At 32.0% G+C, this 22,239-nt stretch overlaps 1 protein-coding gene and 1 non-coding gene across 2 annotated transcripts in view; one reads left to right on the top strand and one right to left on the bottom strand.

The window, feature by feature from the left end:
- The first annotated feature begins 9,058 nt into the window (after positions 1-9,058).
- Positions 9,059-9,132, top strand: TRNAN-GUU. The gene has a single exon. It is a non-coding gene; the product is annotated as a tRNA-Asn (tRNA).
- A 7,873-nt stretch (positions 9,133-17,005) lies between these two features.
- LOC117931802 (glycine--tRNA ligase, chloroplastic/mitochondrial 2) overlaps positions 17,006-22,239 on the bottom strand; it is a 106,569-nt gene continuing 101,335 nt past the window's right edge. Inside the window, exons 34-36 of the mRNA XM_034852871.1 lie at positions 18,488-18,569; positions 18,221-18,306; positions 17,006-17,371 (exon numbers count right to left, since the gene is read on the bottom strand). Of these exons, the coding sequence (XP_034708762.1) occupies positions 17,273-17,371; positions 18,221-18,306; positions 18,488-18,569 (267 nt within the window). The 3' untranslated portion in view covers positions 17,006-17,272. The remainder of the gene's footprint in view (positions 17,372-18,220; positions 18,307-18,487; positions 18,570-22,239) is intronic.

Here is a 22,239-nt window from a genome sequence, read left to right as displayed (position 1 = left end):
TTTTTTTTCGTTTGCTTGTGTATTAGCTAGATTTTTTTAATTGGTAATTTTGTTTTTGAGAAGAACATAGCACTTATGATTGATAAATAAGCATACCTAGCTTGAAAGAAGTTGATTTGGAATATCAGCTCATTTGCTTGATCTTAGAAAACTTGTTATGTTGATTGAATTTGATTTGACTTTGAAGTGTTCATTTTCCCAAGTTTTTTTTTTTTTTTTCTAATTGAGTCTTGACACACACTGTGCACTCTAGACCCCTGATATAAGATGAAAGACTAATCTAACCCTTAGACTTGGACCCAATTGTCTTAGCAAGTTGAATCATTTTTAAATTGAGTTGAGACACCTTAAGAAGAGGCCAATGCGCCCAATTCAAAAAAAAAAAAAAAAGGAAAAAGTTGATTGAATAAAAATGTTGAGTTATGCTTTCCTTGAAACCTGAGCAAGGTCCGAGGGTATATGACCCAAAGGTCTTTAAAACCTGGTGCCCTAAGCCATTATGGTTGGGAGCCATCGACCTCAATGCTCGCTACATAGGTGAATAGGTGGAGTATGAGCTCGATTGTAGGTACTAAGGTATTGGATCCTAAATTGTGGAGTCCGTGGTGAAGTCTGAGGAGTTAGTGGCTGAATTAGTCCTATAAACTTGGTGCCCTATGCCTTATGGTTGGGAGTCGTCGATGAATCCCCGCTACATGGACCGTATACTTGGAGATACCTTTAGCATTGCATTCCTACAATTAGACATTTGAAAAAAAATAAAAAAAAAATAAAAAAAATAAAGATAGGTGCGTTCTTGACCTATGAAAGAGTGGTTTTTGTTGCTTAAGATAAATTAGGCATGGTTAGGGGGAGGAATAGTTTTGAATAATATATTAGGGGGCTAGTTTAATTTCACTCAAGACTTGTTTGGAAATATCATTTTGGGGAGTTGAAAATGGATATATCTTTGACACTTTGATTTGCATGATGTCTTTTCTATTAGAGATAGTAAATGAGCTTGAGAGTTTGATGACACCTATGGATGGTGAGGTATGTTTTATTTTTGACCATTTGTGCTATGGGATTTTCAAACACATTTTCCAAATGAGTTTAAGATTTTCTTTTTGAGTAATATTCTCTTTCTTTTTGTTATACCATTGCTAAGGGACTAGCAATGTGTTGGTTGAGGGGAATGATTACTACTCAAAAACCATACATTTTATGTACTAACTTTCATGAGTTTCACACCTTTTGAGTAGTAATTATGCCTAATATGCCCAAGTAATACATTGCTACCCTTGCAAGAGATACTAATGATTCTTTGTTGAGTTTTGGAGATATTTTAAGGTAATTTTTGAAGCATGGAGTGACAAATGAAAAATGGAATGGAGGAGGGTACATAATGTGGATGAAGAAGAAGAGGAAATGCACTTGGACCAAGCTTTGGAGCTTAATTGAAGGTGGTGGAGATGGATTAAACATGAAGAAATGAGAGAAATTGTAAAGAGGGGCCAGAATAGCATGATTTTCGATTTCGCATGACCATGCGAAATTTTCGCACAGTCATGAGAAATGAAACAGAAAGGAGGTGGCTGCAGCACATAAGGAAATTGTGAGAAAGTGATTTCGCATGACCATGCAAAACGCTCCAAAAGAACGAAATTGAAGCTGTTGGATTTTCCACTTCGCACCATCATGCGAGATTGCTAGGGGTTTTCTCCAGATTCCTTGATGAAGAAGCATCCGGAAGACCTTTAAAAAGTTGCCAAGTGTCCTTTTTACCTTGGCCTATAAATAGAAACGGGATGGACTCATTTAAGGACTTTTGATACATTTTCCAATTGTAGAACTTTTCATACTTCTTTTTTCTATATAATTCTCCACTTTCCTTCAGTTTCTCTTATTTTCTCGGTAGCCAAACATGTCTTGTGAGATCAAATCTCCAAGCATGAGTGGCTAAATCTCATTTTTCTCGGAAAAGGGAGGATCTAGAGGCAAGATCTATGGTGGATTAGAGAATTGAGCTTGAATTGCAAAGGTAATTTGATCCAATTGATTGATTAATTGAAATTTGGGGATTTTTCTCTTCAAATTGTCTTGGATGATTACTACAATGCAAGCTAGGTAGATTCATCAAATTCTTAATGCTAGATTTGATGAGATTGAATAGTTGCATAGTGTGAATCATTGGAAGATAATTTAAGATGAATTGAATTTATGATTCAAATTGATCTCTTGGATTAGATTACTTGATTTGAAGAGAAATTAGATCTAGATCTAAAGCTAAATAAAAAATCGGTTTAGATGAAAATTTAGGTTTTCAATTTAACTTGATGAAAATTAGATCTCAACATCTATTCAGCGTGGAAATTGCTCTCTAGAAAATCCTAACTCCGAGAATCTCACATCTTATTAATTTTCTTCTCTTTTACACTTCATTTTCCTCTTAATTTGAATACATTGTTATTTTGGAATTTTATCATGCAATTTCAAGTCAATTTCATTTTATCACAATAATTTCTTATCATCTCATTCAAGCCTTAATTACCAAGAATAATCCATCCTTGTGGACGATACCTAAAAACCACTATGCTATAGTAGTTTGTACTAAAACCACTTTTTGATCGGGTACAAATTGCTATAGAAGAGTGAATTAGGTTATAAATTTTGTTTTGATCCAACAAACGACAAAATCTGAGCGATCAACCGCACCTATATCGATCGGTCATTGTGTTGTCAGTTAGAGTTCGGGGTCGCACCTATATCGCTCGGCCATCTCCTTTCATTTTGAGTTCGAGTCGGGACCGCATCTATATCGATCGGTCATCATCTTATCAGTTTCAGTTTGAGTCGGGGCCGCACCTATATCGATCGGTCATGTTCCTATCACTTTCATGTTCAGTTCGAGTCGGGACCGCACCTATATCGATCGGTCATTGTCTTGTCAGTTAGAGTTTGGGGCCGTACCTATATCGATTGGCCATTGTCTTGTCAGTTAGAGTTCGGGGCTGCACCTATATCGATCGGCCATGTTCCTATCACTTTCATGTTTAGTTCGAGTCGGGACTGCACCTATATCGATTGGTCATTCATCTTATCAGTTCAGTTCGACGTCCAGGGTCTTTGTTCAGTATGACATTCAGAGTCACATCTTCAGTTTTGGCATTCAGAACCATTGTGCATACTCATCCAGACATTTTTAGGGTCACCATGTATAATCCATTTTGGGCATTTAAAGTCACTTTCCTCACCTGGCTACTTTGGTGCTTATTGCTTATTCATCATGCTCTTCTAGATTTCCCCTTTCACTACACATGACACGGTCTTTTGAGATCACGACACGTATTTCTGTCATGTTGTTAGGCACTCTACACCTATCATTCTCATGTAGGTCACATAGGGAGTCTCCTTTGGACACGTTCTTTCTCGTACTTCAAGGTGGTTCGACCATTACTCATCTTTGACATCGATCTCTCGAGTCACTTTTGGAGACGTCTTAAAGGGAGCCTAGGTCCTCAGTGTGGCTTCAGAGACATTTTGAGACATCCTTTTCCTTTAGGATTAAAGCCTTTGTGTTTGTCTCTAGGCCTAATTTGAGTTTGTGTTCCACTGGTGTCCTTATGGGGGTCTCCTTGGTTCTTCGGTAGAGTCCACTTCATTCCATTCACTATTCACACTTTCTTTTCACTCTAGTGTTTATATTCCTTACACCCGTGAACTCTACCGAAGAGGGGCATATTTGTAGACCCCCCTGGTTGGTTGAGACCCCAAGGCAAAGTATGGTTTATTTATTTATTTTTATTATGAGAGTGGGTGAGATGGGAAAGAATTGAGGTGGGGTTGTTGGTGGCAGCAAGGGTGGCAGAGAACAGGGAGGCAAGAAGATAAAAAGGAAAGAAAAATGAGTTACAGGGGGGGAACCTTTTGTAGGGGGGGGGGGGGGGGGGGGGGGGGGGGGGGGGAAGGAAGAAAAGGAAAAGAAAGGGAGAGGGAACCAGGGGAGCTAGCTCGGGAGAGAAAGCTTGCTGTTGGGGAAGCTTTCACGAGTTCCAGGTGAGTCCCTCTCGAGTTTAATATGTTTCTTTCTTTTGATATCTACACTGGGGTTGAAGGCTGGCTGTGGAGGCTATCCAAGTGTTGGAGCTCCGAGCGGCACGCGCCAGCGACGACCATGCGCAGCCCCGTGACGCCGGTGTTAGTGGCATCACTCTCACGGTCAGCAAGTCCAGCATCCTCCAAGCCACCGCCAGCGCTCATAGCAATGACCTCCACACCTTCGGCGTCGCGGGTGGTCCTAGCACCGGCGGCCATGGCGCCTTTGCTGGCGAGCTCCTTGTTGAAGACGATGCCCAAGTGGAGCATTTAGTCTTGATAGGCCTGAGGGTTGCTAATGGGCTAGAGTTGCTAGTTTGGGCTTGGGCTTATGATTGGAGATGGAGCCCAAAGCTCTTTTAATGATGGACGTGGGCTTGGGTTCATGGACTTGGGCTTATGATGGAGATGGGGGGTAATATTTGCCAAGTGGGCTTGGGCTTATGATGAAGATGGAGCCCAAAGCCCTTTTAATTCATATCATTATTATTAATTTTAATTTTAATTATTATTATTATTATTATTAATGAATATTATTATTATTATTAGCGGATATTATTATTATTATTATTATTATTATTATTATTAACGGATATCATCATTATTAATTATTATTATTGCTATTATTATTATTAATTATTATTATTATTACTATCATTGTTATTATTATTGTTAATTCAACTTTCAAAATCTTATTATTGTTATTATTATTATTATTATTGTTAATTCAACTTTCAAAATCTTATTATTATTATTATTATTATTATTATTATTATTATTATTATTATTATTGTTAATTCAACTTTCAAAATATTATTATTAATTCAACTTTCAAAATCTATATTCTTGCAGTCCGATTTCTCAAAGTTCATTTCTTATAATTACTATTATTACAATTTAACTTTCAAAATCCATAGTCTCGCATATCAATTTCCTAAAGTTCATTTCTCATCTTCTTTGACAAGTTTCAATTTAATTACCGGAGCTCTAATCTTTTAAATTTAATTCCAAAAACTCCAATTTTCAAATAAACTCCAAGAATCTAGTCTTCACTCGAATAGTTTTAATCCCCATTTCAGTTCCTAAATAATCTTCCGTTTTTTTTTTTTTTTGATTTTACGTAAGCGGTAATGAGTTCTTCATAATTGTAAAACACAGAATTTGTAAGACTAATTCATGAACAATAATTGGGGCTTTGGTGGGAGCCCTATGTTTGATCCTTTTCGATTGTCAATTGTCGTGATTAATATATTTTGCTTGGGCTTCGTTTCACTCCGATATGCATGGGCTATACTTTGTATTCATTAATTGTACACTAATCTCGTTTCTTGATAGCGCATTGTGGCTCGTGGCCGAGGTACGCATCCACTCTCATTCTAGTCAATCTCTATTGCGTGTTTAGATTCTCACATGTGCATGATCACTCCGAGTATTCATTGATTTCCTCATCAATTGCCATGATTGCTTCATTTTATTAGTAGAGACCCAACTTTATGGACTTAAAGGGGTGCTACGGTCTGTGCCGTACCTTCCCGATAAGTAACTTGACCCCCGAACCCGATCCGGTTTTTCGTAAACCACCTTTTCCAAAATAAGGAGTCACACTTAGAGTTTTCTTTCTTATTTTCTTAAAAATAAAACAAAAATAAGTGGCGACTCCAAGTCATTTTCTTAATAAATAAAAATCATAATTTTTCAAATAAAAATCGAGTGCGCCATCGAGTGGAAAACGCATGAGCCGAAATGCGGGGTCCACACATGTTTTGAAGAATCCATCATTTTTACCTTATTCTTGTTTTTTTTTTAATTGCCCACAAATATTTATTTAAAAATATTTAGAATTAGGGGAGGGACATTTAGTTAATTTGGGACGGAAAAATTTTGATTTCTCAATTTTTGAAATTGGATTCTTTGATTTTGGAGGAGAATTCCATTGCTCTAATTGGAGGAACCATTTCCCACAAATATTTGGTGGGATCCACTCTACATTTTCATTCCCAATATACTAAAAATCCACTTTATATTATATTATAAAAATTATAATTCAAATAATTTCAATTTCAATTGTAAAATAATTATATTATACAACTTTTATAAGACATTTACAAAATACATAAGTACATTTTTTTTTACAAAAACAAATTAAATTTAGAAAATTTTAAACAGAAAACAACCTTAATAAATTTAAAAATAAAAAAAGGTTAAATACATTTTACTTCCTCAACCCTTTTCTTGCTTTACATTTTATCGCGTCACATTCAAAATTCAGTACCTTACTTGCTAAACTTGTTAAAGAGTAACACTTCAACATTGTTTACAAACCTTATATATATTATTTAAGAGATTACTCTTTTTCAAATATGGTTTGAATTTGAGTAGAACCAACTTTAAATTGGTAGTCTTCTAATTTTTGCATGTGGCTTCGAAGTGTGGCAACTTTGAACTTAGATAATATGTATTTTTATATTTATTTATTTTACATTTCAATCTTATTTCTTCACTTAACAAGCCACTAATTTACTTTTGGGGGTAAAATGTTGTTCTTTAACAAGTTTTAGGATCAAAATGTTACTTTTTCATAAGTTGGAGGGCGAAGTCTTCGATTTTGAATGTAAGAGGATAAAGTATAAAATTGCAAAAGAATAAAGGAGTAAAATGTATTTAAACTCATTCCATTCTTCTTCTCTTCCAAAAAAAAAAAAAAAGTTGTATAGTTCTACCAAGAAGTTTGGATGACTAGGAGTTAGATGACGCAAAGACATCCATACTATGGAAATAGGTTTAGCCTTTTTATTTGTTTTTACTTCCAATTACACTTAAACTCATCTAATATTGTGATATCCCATATAGAATAGCCTCCCTCTAAACTCATCTAATATTGTGATATCCCATATTTGGTAGGGGTATGTATGATTTTCTCTTAACCAGGGTATTTGTCTGTCTAGCCTCACAATCTTATGCATATAACGTGAACGTTGTATCTGCATGAGTGGATAATTGTGATATTCCACATCGGAGATGAGATGATTATGATATTCCACATTGAAAAGGGGATGATTGTGATATTTCACATTAGAAATGGGATGATCGGGATATCCCATAACGGAGAGAAGAAAAAGTTTTTGATATTATAAATGTATGAACTTTTCTTAACCATGTACGCATTTTAAGTCGTGAAGGTCTATTATCATCAAAGCAAACAATATCTATTTAAGAGGAAGTCGACTATTACAACATATATCAAAGATGATCTCAACTTTGATTGAGCTTTTGTTTATTTGACTCTACAAGATGTGTTTACATGAGAGGGAGTGGTTATTACAAATATGCTAATATATATTTAAACTTTTAAAATATAGATTAGGTGTTGATTAAAAATTGTAAGTAATAAAAATAAAATTCATTATAAATTTAAAACTACATGTTTACGTTAAAACGCTATGTCAATTTTAAAATTAGTTAGCTGACTATATAATTTATTGGAAAATAAGATACAATTTAAATTTTTTTTAGATGTGAAGAACACTTCTAATATTTTTATGGTTTTTAGATAAAGTCACTAGTATCATGAAAATGTGATCCTAGATTTTCCATGTATTACCATACATGAGATAGATTTTCCAAAGAATAAGACTTTTTCGAAGAAGCTAATTCATCTGGAACCTTCTAGATCCATTCTTTTTCCTATTCAAAGACCAGCCCTTCGTCTGTGTTTTTACATCGAGAATTCTTACACCAAGAAACATAATAGATTTTAGAAATTTTCATCATTCATAACCATAACATTTGATATTGTAATTATTCACATCCAACCGTATAAATATTATCCGCTTTGGACCAAAAAAGATCCTCATGACTTTAATATGTAAAAACGCAACCTAAAATTTAGTTTATGTTTTAATATTTTTTAGTTTGAGTGAGTTGAGCCTAGTCTTTGCCTTATCTTAATGTGAGTGAGAATAACTTCATCATCATAAAAATACATTTAAAGTTCAATAAATAATTTTTGTATATTACTTTAAGTTTATTTTACTTATTTCAATTTTTTAATATAAAAATAAAATAATTTTAAACTCTATAAAATTTTAATTATATTTAATATTTTTTAAAATTATTTTTCTCAATATTTGTTTTTCTTTCTTTAGTACTTTCCTGCACTACACCCAACCTTCTGTGGCCTAACGATAATCCCTTCAAGTCTAACATTGCCATTTTTCCTCTAGCAATGGAGCAAAAAATCAAGTACAGGCTATCCAATTCTCAAAAGCAACAAGCCAAACAACCCCTACAACAAAATTTCAGCAAAATAGCTAAAAAAAAAAAAAAAAAAAGATCTATACAAAATTTAACAACAACTAGAGACTTCCACAACGGATCAAATATCATTGGCAAAAAATAATACTTACCATAAAGTACTAATAATATATCTTGATTTCACTAAAATTTTAAAATAAATAAAATTTTTAATACTCATATTTTTTTCTTTTATTTTTCTATATATTTTTATTTTCTATTTTATCATATTTTTTTTCTTGGTGCAACCATTAACCTAATTTCCTTTACATTCTTTCAAATTATATGAACATTTTTTTTTAATGAAATTGATTGTTTTTAATTTTATATCGTGGATCCTATATTTTAATTATATAGGAATTTTCAAAATTTACTAGAGAATGATAAATTCTTTAAAAGAATTTTAAAGGCAGTTTACTATAAAAATAATTTAAAATTTTAATGAGTTTCTTAATAGTTTTTGAAATCTTTTGGAAATTTCCTTTAAATGTTCTTGATTAATTTTTATTTTTATAAAATTACAAAAAAATTTCCATATTTTGGTTATTTATTTGATATATTATCACAATTAATATTTTAAATTAAGTGATAAATATCATTAATTACTCTTCCAAGCGAAAGTTACTATTCATATTCACACAAATGCTATTGCAAAGGTTTAAATTCATTAATAGCTTGATCGCATCAACAAGCTGGAATAGCTCAGTTGGCTAGAGCGTGTGGCTGTTAACCACAAGGTCGAAGGTTCAAGCCCTTCTTCTAGCGATTTTTCACCTATTTTTTTTTATTTTATCTGTCAATACAATTTTTAATTTTTTTAAAAATATGTTCATTGATTGAGTTTACCATATAGTTTAATAATACATAAACTCAATATATTCGTTAAAAATAAGGTTCTTTCAATGATTTTTACCGTATAATTTAAAAAACAACTCAATATACTTTTTAGAAATAAGGTTCTTCTAGCAATTTTTTCCTTACTCTAAAAAATATGGTTCTTCATACCCTTCTCCTAGAGATTTTTTTTTTAAAATACATTTATTTAAAAATAAGGTTCTTCCAATGATTTTTACCATATAATTTAAAAAACAACTCAATATACTTTTTAGAAATAAGGTTCTTCTAGCAATTTTTTCCTTACTCTAAAAAATATGGTTCTTCATACCCTTCTCCTAGAGATTTTTTTTTTAAATACATTTATTTAAAAATAATTTTCTTTAAAATATTTTGATTGATTGAGTTTACCATATAGTTTAATAGTACATAAACTCAATATGTTTTTTAAAAAATGAGGTTCTTTTAGTGGTTTTTTCCTCTCTTTTTAAATACATTTATTTAAAAAATAACTTTTGTTAAAATATGTTGATTGATTGAGCTTATCATATGTATATATAAATCAATGTTCAGTTAATCTCGATTTTGATGATAACAAAACAAAGTTTGAAACTAATGTTTTATATTAAGTGTGCTTAGGTAAAAAGATTTCTAAAGTGACAATCTTAAAGATAAAATAAATCAAAAAGAAATTTAAGAAGAACATGAAGATCTCAAAGAAAAGTATTTTCAAGATCTAAAGCTTTTTAGGATCATTTTGCAAGGTTGTTGGCACACTAGGATCATACATCTTATTTTTATTTATTGAAACATAAAAAATTATCCAAATATTAATATGATTTAAACATTTTTACAATAAGATGTTTCTTATTTTCATTTAAAACCTTGAGCTAAATATTTTCTAAATTTCTTAAAAGGTTTTAAAAGGGGTTGCATAAGTTGTTGAAGGTTCTAGACTTAAAACCGAAATATTTGAACATTTCATGGTGCAATCGATCAAGGGTTTAGGGAATTGGTTGAGCTGGTTGTACTCGATTGATTGAGGGGTGTTTTACACAGTCTCTCTCTCTCTCTTTCAGTAACTTAGTGGTGTCAACAGAGGTTTTATCTTTCTCAGTCGAGGCATTGAAATCCAACAATCACTTGCCAAAGCATTAATTGCTAATGGCTAGTAAATTGATCGAACTGGTTCTTAGTCGGTCAACCCCCCAAACACGCCTAACGACTAATTTAGGTTTTTCCAACCTTATAAAAAGGCTTCAAACTTTATTGTTTTTAAAGGCAAGAGTTTTAAATATTTTATGAACATTATTTGAGCCTTAGAGAGTGTTTTTTTAGTGCATCTTGTTTCAAAACTTTCATATTATTAGTGCATCACTAAATCCTAGTTTTTCTTTGTATCATTTAAGCTTGAATTTGTGCTAGGATTTTGCAAGATTATTTTTCTATCATTTTTTGTAAACTTTGTGTATTGAACTCAATTGCGAGGTAGAAGAAATCTAAAGTATGAGACATCACTTAGGGATTCTCAAGTGTAAAGTATCACTTAAGAGATTGTTTAAGGGTAAAGTATATCTTGAGGATTGTAAAGGTCTATTGAAACATGGTAATCCAAGTGTAAGAATGTTAAAAACTTTGACCTTAAAGTATTAGTGATAACGGAACTCTCACTAGGTTAGGAGTTTAAGGAGAGTTGACATAGGTCGGGTTGCGTTGAACTACTATAAAAATCTTGAGTTTGCATTCTTTCTATCCATTCTCTATTTACTTTATGCAATTGTTTCATTTATTTTTACATGTTATATTTTTTGCTTATTTGTCTTTTATATTCATTAAAGTTAAATTGTTTAAATTTGCAAAAAGAGACCATTATCTTATTCAACTATATATATATGAATACATTTATTTTATAAATATTTTTTTTAACCAAATATAGAAGGTTGAAGCATTTCTTCTAGTTATGTTTTTACTTTTATTTTAAAAATTAAGACGTAATCAATTTTAAGTAAGCAAAATATGTTTAGTTGATATACCTAGTGCTTCAGTTAACCAACCTATATTTGATATACCTTAAGATCCTTTTTGAAATTCTTGAAATTGCTCTTGAACAACATGTCCCTTCAACCTCTCAATCTGAGCCAATTATTCCCACCTCTTCTTCTACACAACATGTAGATAACACTGAGTTGTGTGTTTATTGAAAAAGGAAAAGGCCTAAAGAAGAATTAGAGGATCAAACTAGTCCAGAGTAAAACGAAGAATTCAATTTGAGATAAAAAAAAAAGTCTAGGTAACTCAATTCAAGAAACTGAAGTTTATGATGCTCCTAAAGATCTTGATATGACTATTACTCTAAGAAAAAACGTGAGATCATGTACCCAACATCCAATCTCTAATTTTATTTCTTATGACAAATTATCATTAAAATATCATTCATTTGTTACTAATATATCAAATATAGAGATTTCAAGGAGTATCCATGAAGCTATAGAAAATAATCTCTAGAAAAACCTGAATGGAGGCAGGCCGTAGGTGATGAAATTAGGGCATTGAAAAAGAATGGGATTTGGGAATTATCAGACTTAAAAGGGAAGCAATCAATTGGATGTAAGTGGATTTTCATTATTAAGTACAAGCTAGATGGAATTGTAGAACTATTTAAGGTAAGACTTGTGGCTAAGGGATTTATTCAGACCTATGGCATAGACTACTAAGAGACACTTGCCCTTATTGCCAAATTTAATACCATGAGATTACTATTGTCTTTAGCAGTCAATCTAAATTGAACTCTTCAACAATTGGATGTCAAAATTTTTTACTCAATGGAGATCTAGAAGATGAAGTCTATATGGAAATCCTTCCAGGATTTGACAATAAAGCCACAGTTGGAAAGGTTTGTAAACTTTAGAAATCCTTATGTGGACTTAAATAATCTCATAGAATATGGTTGATAAGTTTACTAATGTGGTTAAGAAACATAGGTATATACAAGGCTAGACAAATCATACTTTATTCATCAAACATTCCTTAAATGGGAAGATTACTATTCTTATTGTCTATGTTGATGACATTATCTTGACAGGGAATCATACAAATGAAATGGACAAATTGAAGGAAGTATTGGTCAATGAGTTTGAAATAAAAGACCTATGACCTCATTGGAAACACGTTTTGGATTTACTAAAGGAAACAAGGATGCTAGGATGTAAGCCTACAAATACTCCCATGGAATCAAACTACAAAGTAGGACAAATAACAAAAAGCCCACCAGTTGACAAAGGAAGGTACCAACTTGTAGGGAAACTTGTTTATCTTTCACACACATGACTTGATATTGGATTTTCAATAAGTGTTGTAAGTCAATATATGAAGAATCCTAATGAAAAACACCTTGAAGTCGATTATCGAATTCTATGGTATTTAAAGATGACACCAAGAAAAGGTATCTACTTTAGGAAATGAACCAACAAAGGAATTGAAGTCTACTTTGATGTTGATTGGGCAGAGTTCGTTCAAGACAAAAGGTTTACTACCGACTACTACATGTATGTTTGAGGGAATCTTGTAACTTAGTGGAGTAAGAAGCAATTTGTTATAGAAAGAAGCAATGATGAGGTAGAGTTCAGGACTCTTACTCAAGGTATTTGTGAAGGAATATGGTTGAAAAGATTACTTGAAGAATTGAGAATTGAAGCTGACAGAATAATGAATGTTTTTTTGTGACAATCTAGTAGCAATTAGTATTGCAAAGAATCTAGTTCATCATGATATAAGCAAAAATGCTGAAATAGATCGTGACTTTATTAAATAAAAGATTGAAGAAAGGATACTCAATTTGATCTATACTTCGAATCGTCTTCAAGTGGTTGATATTCTCACAAAATCTTTTCCAAGGGTAAAGTTCGAGGAATTGATTTCCAAACTGGGAATGATAGACATCTATTTCGTAGCTTGAGGGGGAGTGTAGGAATTTAGAGAATAAAATCCCTATTAAATAAGGATTAGTTGACTTGTTTATCTTCGTGAATTTAGAGAATAAAATCCTATTAAATAGAGATTAGTTAACCTATTTATCTTCTTTTAAATAAAGAAATATGAATTAATTCTAAATCTCATTTTTGTATTTCAGTTTTACGTGCATATCCCTTAGTTTTAGGGATAGCTTTATGGTCATAAATTAAAGAATTCTCTATGGTAGGTTCTTGCTATCTTTCCTATTTATGTACTATCATTTTTCATCGTGAATAATAAGAAGAAAAGAGTTTTCCTCTCTAATTCTTGAACTATAATATGTTTACTTGATTCTTGAGGAAACAAATAAACGAGAGTAATTCCCTTTCTTTCTATTTCAAGTATTTACTTAATCTTGAAATTAGAAAAAAATGTATAAATCCTACCTAATTTGAAGAATCTCATCTCCAAAATGGAGAATGGGTTTCCTTGAAACCATACAAGGAATCTCTTTCTATTTCCTTAAGATTGAAAATTGGATAAAAACTCCATTAAGAGATTAATTATATGTTAATTTGACATAATAGCATATTAAAAATAATAACACATTTAAAAAAAATTTAAAATGACAACACGATTACTAAATATAATGGATTACTTTAATTGTTATTGATTAAGATGATACCATATTTAATCATTAGAATTTTAAATAAAAAGATGTGAAGAGAAGCTAATTCAAACCTAGTTGTACACCCGAGAAAAAAATGGGTGGGGAGGGGAGAGGGGGGTTGAATTGGGTGTTGGTCTAAGTACAAATGTAAAGAGAGTTGAGACTTGAGAGAGAAGAAATGCAAACTCTGTTTATAGTAATTTGATAATCCACTTAGGTTCACTATCTTCAAGTTCTTAACCAAGTGAGGTTTCCATTAAATTTCAAAAGTGTGACCTCAAGCCTTCAATGGATGTAGTTAGATTCCATTTAAGGTTCCAATGGACCTCCATACATACCTCAAGTGATCTATCTCACTTGAAAAACACTTCTTAAAGGAAAAAGAAAGGGTAAGATGAACATTCTCAATCCTAGTCTAGTAAGGTGCACTCACAATACAAATGACTAGGGTTGATTTGAAGATGCACTTGAAGAATTACAAGTCAAGAAGTGAATGCACTTGAAATAGCTTTGAATGAGAGAAATAATTTGGTAAAAAAATGAAATCTCCAAGTCTCTTATTCATAAATGCTCTTAAAGTCTAGATATATAGGTGAGTAACTCGAAAACCCCAAAGCCCATAATTTAGGCTCGACTAGTTGAGTGACTGGTTCGATTAGTTCACTAGTCTTTATGCATCAAATACACTTGTAGGTGTTGGGGTTCTAGACTTTGATTGGTTGAGGCTCTTGCCTCAATTGGTTAAAACATACTATTGGAAGTATAAGGTGCATTTTGTGCATATTAATCAATCGAGCCCAATCGACTTAATAGTTTTCTACCTACCTCGACCAATTGCATTGAAACTATTGAAAAAAAAAGTCGGATTGAAGTTGTGAACCTTCGGGAAGGCATCCTTAATACCATATAAACCTTTTAAAGCATATTTTGAAAGAATTAAGGTGAAGGTTTGATAAAATAATAAAAACATAAAATCATTCAATTTTATGAATATGTGATCAAGTTGAGTTTAAGAAATGATGATTTTGTAAAGGTTTGAGTGCATGAAATTTTTTGATGACAAGTGCACCAACAAGTACAATCTTACATTGGTTCCTAAGTCTTCTTAGCTCTTCAATTTTTCATTAACAAGAATCTTCTATTTGAGTTATTTGAATTTTTTTTTTTTATTTCAAGAAAACTTGAAACAATTAAGTTGATTTAATTGGTTATTAACTATAACCTTGTTTTGTTATCATTAAAACTTGATTAGGAAAACAGTTGGGCTAACTAAAGACTTTAGTTATGGTGTAGGTTAACACATCTGATTGTAGGTAGGATATCCCTCACAAATAAAACCCTTTTTGGAAAATGGTTATAAAAGTTCCGAGGGAGACCATTGCTTTATGGAACACGTTCTATATGAGCATCTTTGGGTGACATTATGAGATGCGAAAATTTTTGTTAAATAGTTAAACTATTGCCATTGGAAAGCTATTGCTAAATTTTTTCTTGTTTTACTTATTTTTGTGATGGTATGTAAATTTGCTCTTGGAAAAGAGGGTGTTTGATAAATCAACTTAATGATTTAATAAATTAATTTATGTCATTAAGTAGATTAAGCATACATGATAAAATAACTTAATATCACAACTTAAAGTTAAAAATAACTTTAAGTACTAAGTCAAGATAGTAAACTTATTTTTAATCTCAATTGTTTTGCCTTAGTTGCCCATATCTAGTAAGAGTATATTTTATAATCACGACTCTACATTCATGACTCATTTTTTATAGTGAATATTTTTGGGTCATCTTATACATTTATAAAACTTTAAATAGGAAAATTTAACAAATAAATTTCTTGTTTAAAATTAATGAAAATAAATATGAATTAAAACTAATGAGTGTAAATATTAGTTAAGATTAATAAGGGTAAATATGTCAATTAGATAATCGAGAACCTTAATACTTTACCAAACAACCTTAATACTTGATATAAAAGTCAAACAATAAGATTTAAGTCAACAACTTAAAAATAATTTAATTTAAAAGTAGTTTAAGTTATTAAATAATAAGTATTAGATTTCGTCAAACACCCTTTTAATGCAAAGATTTTTCCTTTCCTCTTTAATACCCAAATCTCTTTAAATCCTGTTGTTTTGTTCTCGTCCCCTACCTCCCCATCTTAGAACGTTAATTTTCATCAAAACTTTTGGACTCGAAATTGAGGAACTAGCCCTTCTTATATCTTTTTTGTGGTCCAAGTGTATTTGTAGTGGTCTCATTATGATATGCAGGTTTAGTCTTTAACCTCTTTAGCTTTGTTCTCAGTTAGTTTTTTTTTTTTTTTTTTCAAAACTCTTCCATTTCTGCCAACTTCATCCCTTTTGCTTTAGCTTAACTTCATTTGGATATCTAAAGCCCTTCCTAACATAAAGACCCTTGAGTGGCTTATGGCTAGTATGTACAAAGGTCAATAACAATGATATGCTTCAAAAGCATAGGCCTTACAAAGTCCTCAACTAATAGTGGTGTGTTATATATGAGAAGAATGGAGAATTAGTTATTCGTTTGATCCTTGATTGCTTAATAGCTTTGGCTCTATAGCATAGGTTGTTTAGCTTGCTAAGATACTAGGTATTGCCCAAAAGTATGAGATAGATGTTAACAAAAAGTTTGGGTTGGTTGCCTACTTAATGAAGTGACAATTTTTTTTAACCAATGGATACGTAAAACTTTTGATTTATTTTGTAGGTGATTTTTTGCCTCCATAAATAATAATTAGTAAATTTTTAGCATATTCTTATATTATTTTTGTTTCTTCCTTAAATGTGCAACTTGTATTTCTTCATCCTTGGTAAAGTTAATCTTCTCATCTTTTATCATATATCATATAATCTATAGAAGAATCTCTCGTCCTTGTAGACGGTTTTATTTAATAGAAACAACTAAATCTTATTTTCAATAAAAACATGAAAATAGTTAAAAAATTTTCATTCTCATTACTAAGAAATGAAGATAAAAATAAAATGGACAATTTTTGTTTATCTCTTTATTTATACTATCTCCAATTTCTATAAATATTTATCTATTTTTAATATCATTATGTCTTCTCTCTTCAATAATCAGGTAGGAATCTGATTTATCTATATATATATATAAAGAGAGAGGGAGAGAGACCAAATGAACATGAGCAAGAAAGCATTGGGGCCAGTAACTAAAAAGTCATATTTTATTCAAGAAAAACTTACACATAAATTATACGCTTGACAACATATGCTACAAAATTTTTACAAGCCTCACTTGAATGAATAAAATGTATTTTGTATAAGCTTATTCTAGGAGACAAGTCTCTCAAATTGTTCTCTCTTTTGTTTCCCTCCTATCTTTTTTTATTTTATTTTTATTTTATTTTTCCTCTCAAAAACAAAAATGATCATTTGCTGTCAATGAATAAGAGGTAGGACAAACTTAAAAGCCTGGCAAAACTGAGAGATCTGCTATCCCTTTTGGAAGGTCTGCAATTTTCTTGAGTAGTGCAAGCCTGTTCTTTCTAATTCTTTCTTCTTCCTGCACATAGGCAAATGTAAAATTGGCCATCTTTTCCAACACAACAGGAAGTATTGATCATGGAATCCACCCATAGTATATGAGTTTGCATTTGATTCACACAAAAACAAAAGCATGTTTGTTTGAGAGCAGGAACTACTTTGAATTAAAATCATCATACTATCAAAACATTCAGTTAGAAGTAAGCTGAAACCACTCGTAATAGAACTTGGCTTTACAGTTTTTTTTCCCCCTCTCTTTTGAATAGATTTCCTATAGCTAATGGAAGAATGTAAAAGTATCACACAAGAAGACATCTTTGTACATGCAAAACCTATTGCAAACCTATGCCTTGAGAGCATGAAGAGGGAATTGCAATTCAAAACTATGAACTCCTAGTGCACCATTTCAGTGGGTATCTATGCATATATGTGTAAGTGCGGGTGTGTTCATTTCTACATGTAGGCATCTATAAGTATAAACAGTATATATATGTCTGAAGGTATGCATGTTCATGCTTTTATGTATGTTTTTTGTTATGCATTCTTAAGCTATATGAGAATACACATGTATGTAAATAGAAACTCATCAAGATATGAAGAAGTTAAGATATGCAAATGCCAATGGTTCATCATTTTCTTAGAATTTAGTGTTTTAAGCATTCAGTTTCACAATAAACATTAACAACTATTTTTTCATATATATTTCTTCCATCAAATAAGATAGGCACATTACTTGTCCTACATGCCAGGTCTGGGTGAGATAAATCATCATATACAAATTGTAAAGCAAGAAGTTCTTTGTTTTTCACATGTAGTAGGATTTTGTTTTTGTAGGCATTCCTATAAATGAAAATGAGGAGGAGCATACCACCATAACAAAGACATTATTAAAGAAATCCTCAAGAGGCTGTAGCAGTTGGGAAGATGCTTCGAAAAAATCATCAACCTCAATACCTGAAAAAGTTAATATTAGGGTTGGTAAATAAAATATATTAATATTATCAAAGGAATGTAACATGAACTACTCTTGTGCACCATTTTCAACTAAAAGAATTGTTTAATGAAAACATACTTTACAAATATATGGATTCAATGCCACAATAGAACAGTGATGTCTTGGATAAGATGGAAGTACCAGGATATATTTTGTTTCTAACTGATAAGAAAGCCCTCCACAAAGCTCTCTCCTCATTTGTCTCAAATGAAGCTTCATCCACCTAAGAAGATTATTTTTATGCAAGTGAGAATGTGAGCAATTAGGTACTTGCAATAAATTGGTCCATATAAATTCCACATATTAACATGCCATTTCATAGATAGGGAGGTAAGATATCCTTAAAAGACAAAAATGAAACAATAAAGCAGTTTAACTTCTCCTCAAGTACTCCCACTATACGAGTATCAGACAATCATTGATAAACCAGCAACTAGAATATATAATTTCATTCACAACCCTTTAATAATACAGTACTAAACTTGTAGACACCCTGTTTTAAACTTTTTGTATGCTCTTCAATTAGAGTTTCAAGCATCTAAATGATTTCCAAAACCTGCCTATTTATCCTTACCCCAGATTCACCAGAATCACTCATTTGCACAAAATAACAAAAATACCCCTTCTTTCCCATTTTTTAACACTAGCAAATTTACCTTAAAACAACTTCTTAGTCACCTATATCCTTATCCAGGTCATTTCCAAGTGTTTGAACCAAAATAAGCCCTATTAACCAAATAACAAATCTTAGTCCAAAAGGACCACAGTAATCACCAGAGGATTCGATGTTGAAAGATCCCCAACCATAACTTCCCATGACACCAACCTTACATCCCAGAGAAACAGATTTTTATAGTTTACTAGTGATGCATGGTGCACTGAATTAACTTATATAATTGTATTGGATGACATTTAAACATCTCAGATTAATAGCGAGAAGTGCCAATATCTTCTCAAGACAGATATATTTTCCGGTGAAACTACTAGCATTACAAAAAATTAACTTCTAGAGCTCTTGAACAAGTAAAATATCACGTAAAAGGGACTTAAGAGTAAATGCATGGTTGAACATACTCATTTAAGACTTGAGTGCAATGGTTTTGAACCAACTTGGAGGCTGACACAAGAAAAAGATAACGGGTGTGCTGCAATTATAGGTTACTGTTGACTTAGTATTATCATCCATAGTAAATTATAATTTTTTTTAATAGACAATAAGAAATCTATCATAAATTATAAATTACCAAGTAGGCAATACTCTTCATACTTTTTGGTTCAGTTTAAGATATTTCAGTTATGAATATGACACAAACAGTTCTAAACAATTAAAAAGTTTCTTGTTTTGTTTGTACTAAAAAGATACGTGTTTCTCCAAATCAAAGCGCTCAAAAATCAATCTATCAAGACTTTCGTAAATTAGGAATAAAAAAAAAAAATCCATTTTGCAAATCATGAAATCGATGATAAGAATATTGTCACGTCTAAATTTTAAACAAGGGGTGTGGAGAATTAGTTGATCATCTCTTCCTGCTTGCCCCATAGTATTATGGTACAAGACTTGTTGTGATTAACTGGGTTCCACCTAAAAGTTTAGAAGAGATGATAATTATTTCCTATAGAGAATCGCCGATAATTGTTATTCTCTAAATAAGGATAAAATCCAGGATTTGGTTTATTTTCTAAATATGGGAGATGGTGTTACTTGTTGCTAGCTGTAATATTACAGCTGGTGTGAATCTCCTAAAATAAAGGGTTGTGGTTACAAAACCTAACCTATAAATCTACTTGTATTGAAGATATAAAATAATATAACAAAAACAGTATCCACTTTGTGGTCTGCTCATTTTTTTTTTCTGCAGCGTTTTTTTCCTTCATCCTTTTTTTTTTTTTTCTGTTTCCTGTCCAGTTTCATGGTATTAGACCTGGTGCCAGTTGAGACAAAAAGATGTATAGAACAACCTTAACTGGTGAGTGTAGGGATGCTGGTTCTGAGGTCGCTTCGGAAGTCTCTCAGCCCATCCCCACAAGTTCATCCACCGCAGCCTCCTTTCCAACCTTTTCTGAAAATTCTTCTCTTCAAATCACAACCATGAAACTGAATAATCAAAATTTCCTTCAATAGTCTCGGTCTGCTCTAAAGAGGATGAGGCCATCTTGGTTATGTGGATGGTTCAACAAAAAAACCTGATCCAGGAGATCTCTCTTTTCTGACATGGGATGCACAAAACTCTATGGTTATGGCATGGATTGTGAATTCAATGGAAGAAGATATCAAGGAATTTTATCTATATTATTCCACCGCTAAGGAGATGTGGGATGCATTAACTCTAGCATACTCAGACATGAAAAACTCAGCCTAACTTTTTGAACTTTGAAATAGAGCTTGTGATTTGAAACAAGGGGAGTTGGATGTCGCCCAATATTTCAATGCCTTGACTCACTTGTCACAGGAAATTGATCTTTATGTCCAAATTCCATGGTCAAATCCTCAGGATGTTGAACTACACAATAAGCAAATTAAAAAAGAATGAGTCTTTGATTTTTTGGTGGGATTAAATCCTGATCTTGATGAGTCAGGGGCCGACTTCTAGCAATCAAACCTCTCCCATTGATTGCTAAAATATTTGCTGAAGAGAGGCAAGTTGAAAACGGGTTATGATGGGCGAATCAAAACCATCATTGCGTGAAGTTTCAGTCCTAGCAATTCGTGGTCAAGAATCCCCTAAGAACTAAAAAAGAAACAATCTTTGGTGTGATTTCTGCAAGAAAACAAATCACACCAAAGGTCGATGTTGGAAGTTACATGGTAAGCCGCCAAATTGGAAGGACAGTAGGGTTGGAAATCGAGATCCCTCTGGTTTTCATATTTTAGCTAAGATCTCTAACTAACCAGATCCTAGCTCAAAGTAGAATGTTTTTGGAGAAGGTACATAGTTCTCGCTTACCAAAGAGAAAATGGAGCAATTGTACAAACTACTCAAATCATCATGGGACACCAATACTTTATTTCTAGCACAGGGAGGTAATTTTTTTTCAGCCCTTAATAGTTGCATCAATGATCTAGAACCCTAGGTGATTTGACTCTGGAGCCACAAATCACATGACGGGTTGCGAAAAATTATTCTAGTCATAAAATCCTAGTTCAGGAAGTTTCAAGGTTAAAATAATAGATGGATCTCTTTCAATAGTGGAAGGAACCGGAACTATTAGAATTAGTCATAATATTGAAATTACACTTTGTTTTGCATGTTTCAAATTTGTCTTGCAACCTTCTCTCTATTAGTAAGCTGACTTTGGGGAAGAAGATGGCAATGCTAGAGAACGTGAGGGGCTATACTATTTTGAGAAAGAAGCCAAATTGAATAAACAAGCTCAAACTACAAGTTGTAAGTCTCTTTCTAGAGGACATAAAATAATGTTGTGGCATCATAGACTAGGCCACCCAAGTTTTTCATATATACAAATTTTGTTTCTATCACTATTTCATAATGGAGATTTCTTTCAATGTGAAATTTGTTAATTAGCCAAGCATGTTCATTCCACTTATCCTCCTAAAAAATACAAGGCTTCATCACTTTTTTCATTAGTCCATAGTGATATTTGGGGCCCTTCATGAGTTAAACATTTAACGAAAAAAAAATGGTATATCACATTTATTGATGATCACACTCGGGTTTGTTGGGTATATCTTTTAAAAGAAAAATTAAAAGCAAAGCAAATGTTCAAAATTTTTTATGCCATGATTAACACCTAATACAATGCAAACATCAAAATTCTCAAAACAAACAACAAAAAAGAATATTTTAAATCTATTCTAGGAAGTTTGCTCTCTAAGAAAGACATTATTCATCAAAGCTCCTACATAATAACCCCACAACAAAATGGCATGGCTG

Source organism: Vitis riparia, chromosome 15 (genome assembly GCF_004353265.1).
Source record: "Vitis riparia cultivar Riparia Gloire de Montpellier isolate 1030 chromosome 15, EGFV_Vit.rip_1.0, whole genome shotgun sequence".
Classification (NCBI taxonomy): Eukaryota; Viridiplantae; Streptophyta; class Magnoliopsida; order Vitales; family Vitaceae; genus Vitis; species Vitis riparia.
Note: the sequence above shows the minus strand (reverse complement) of the source record. Positions and strands in the feature narration are given on the sequence as shown.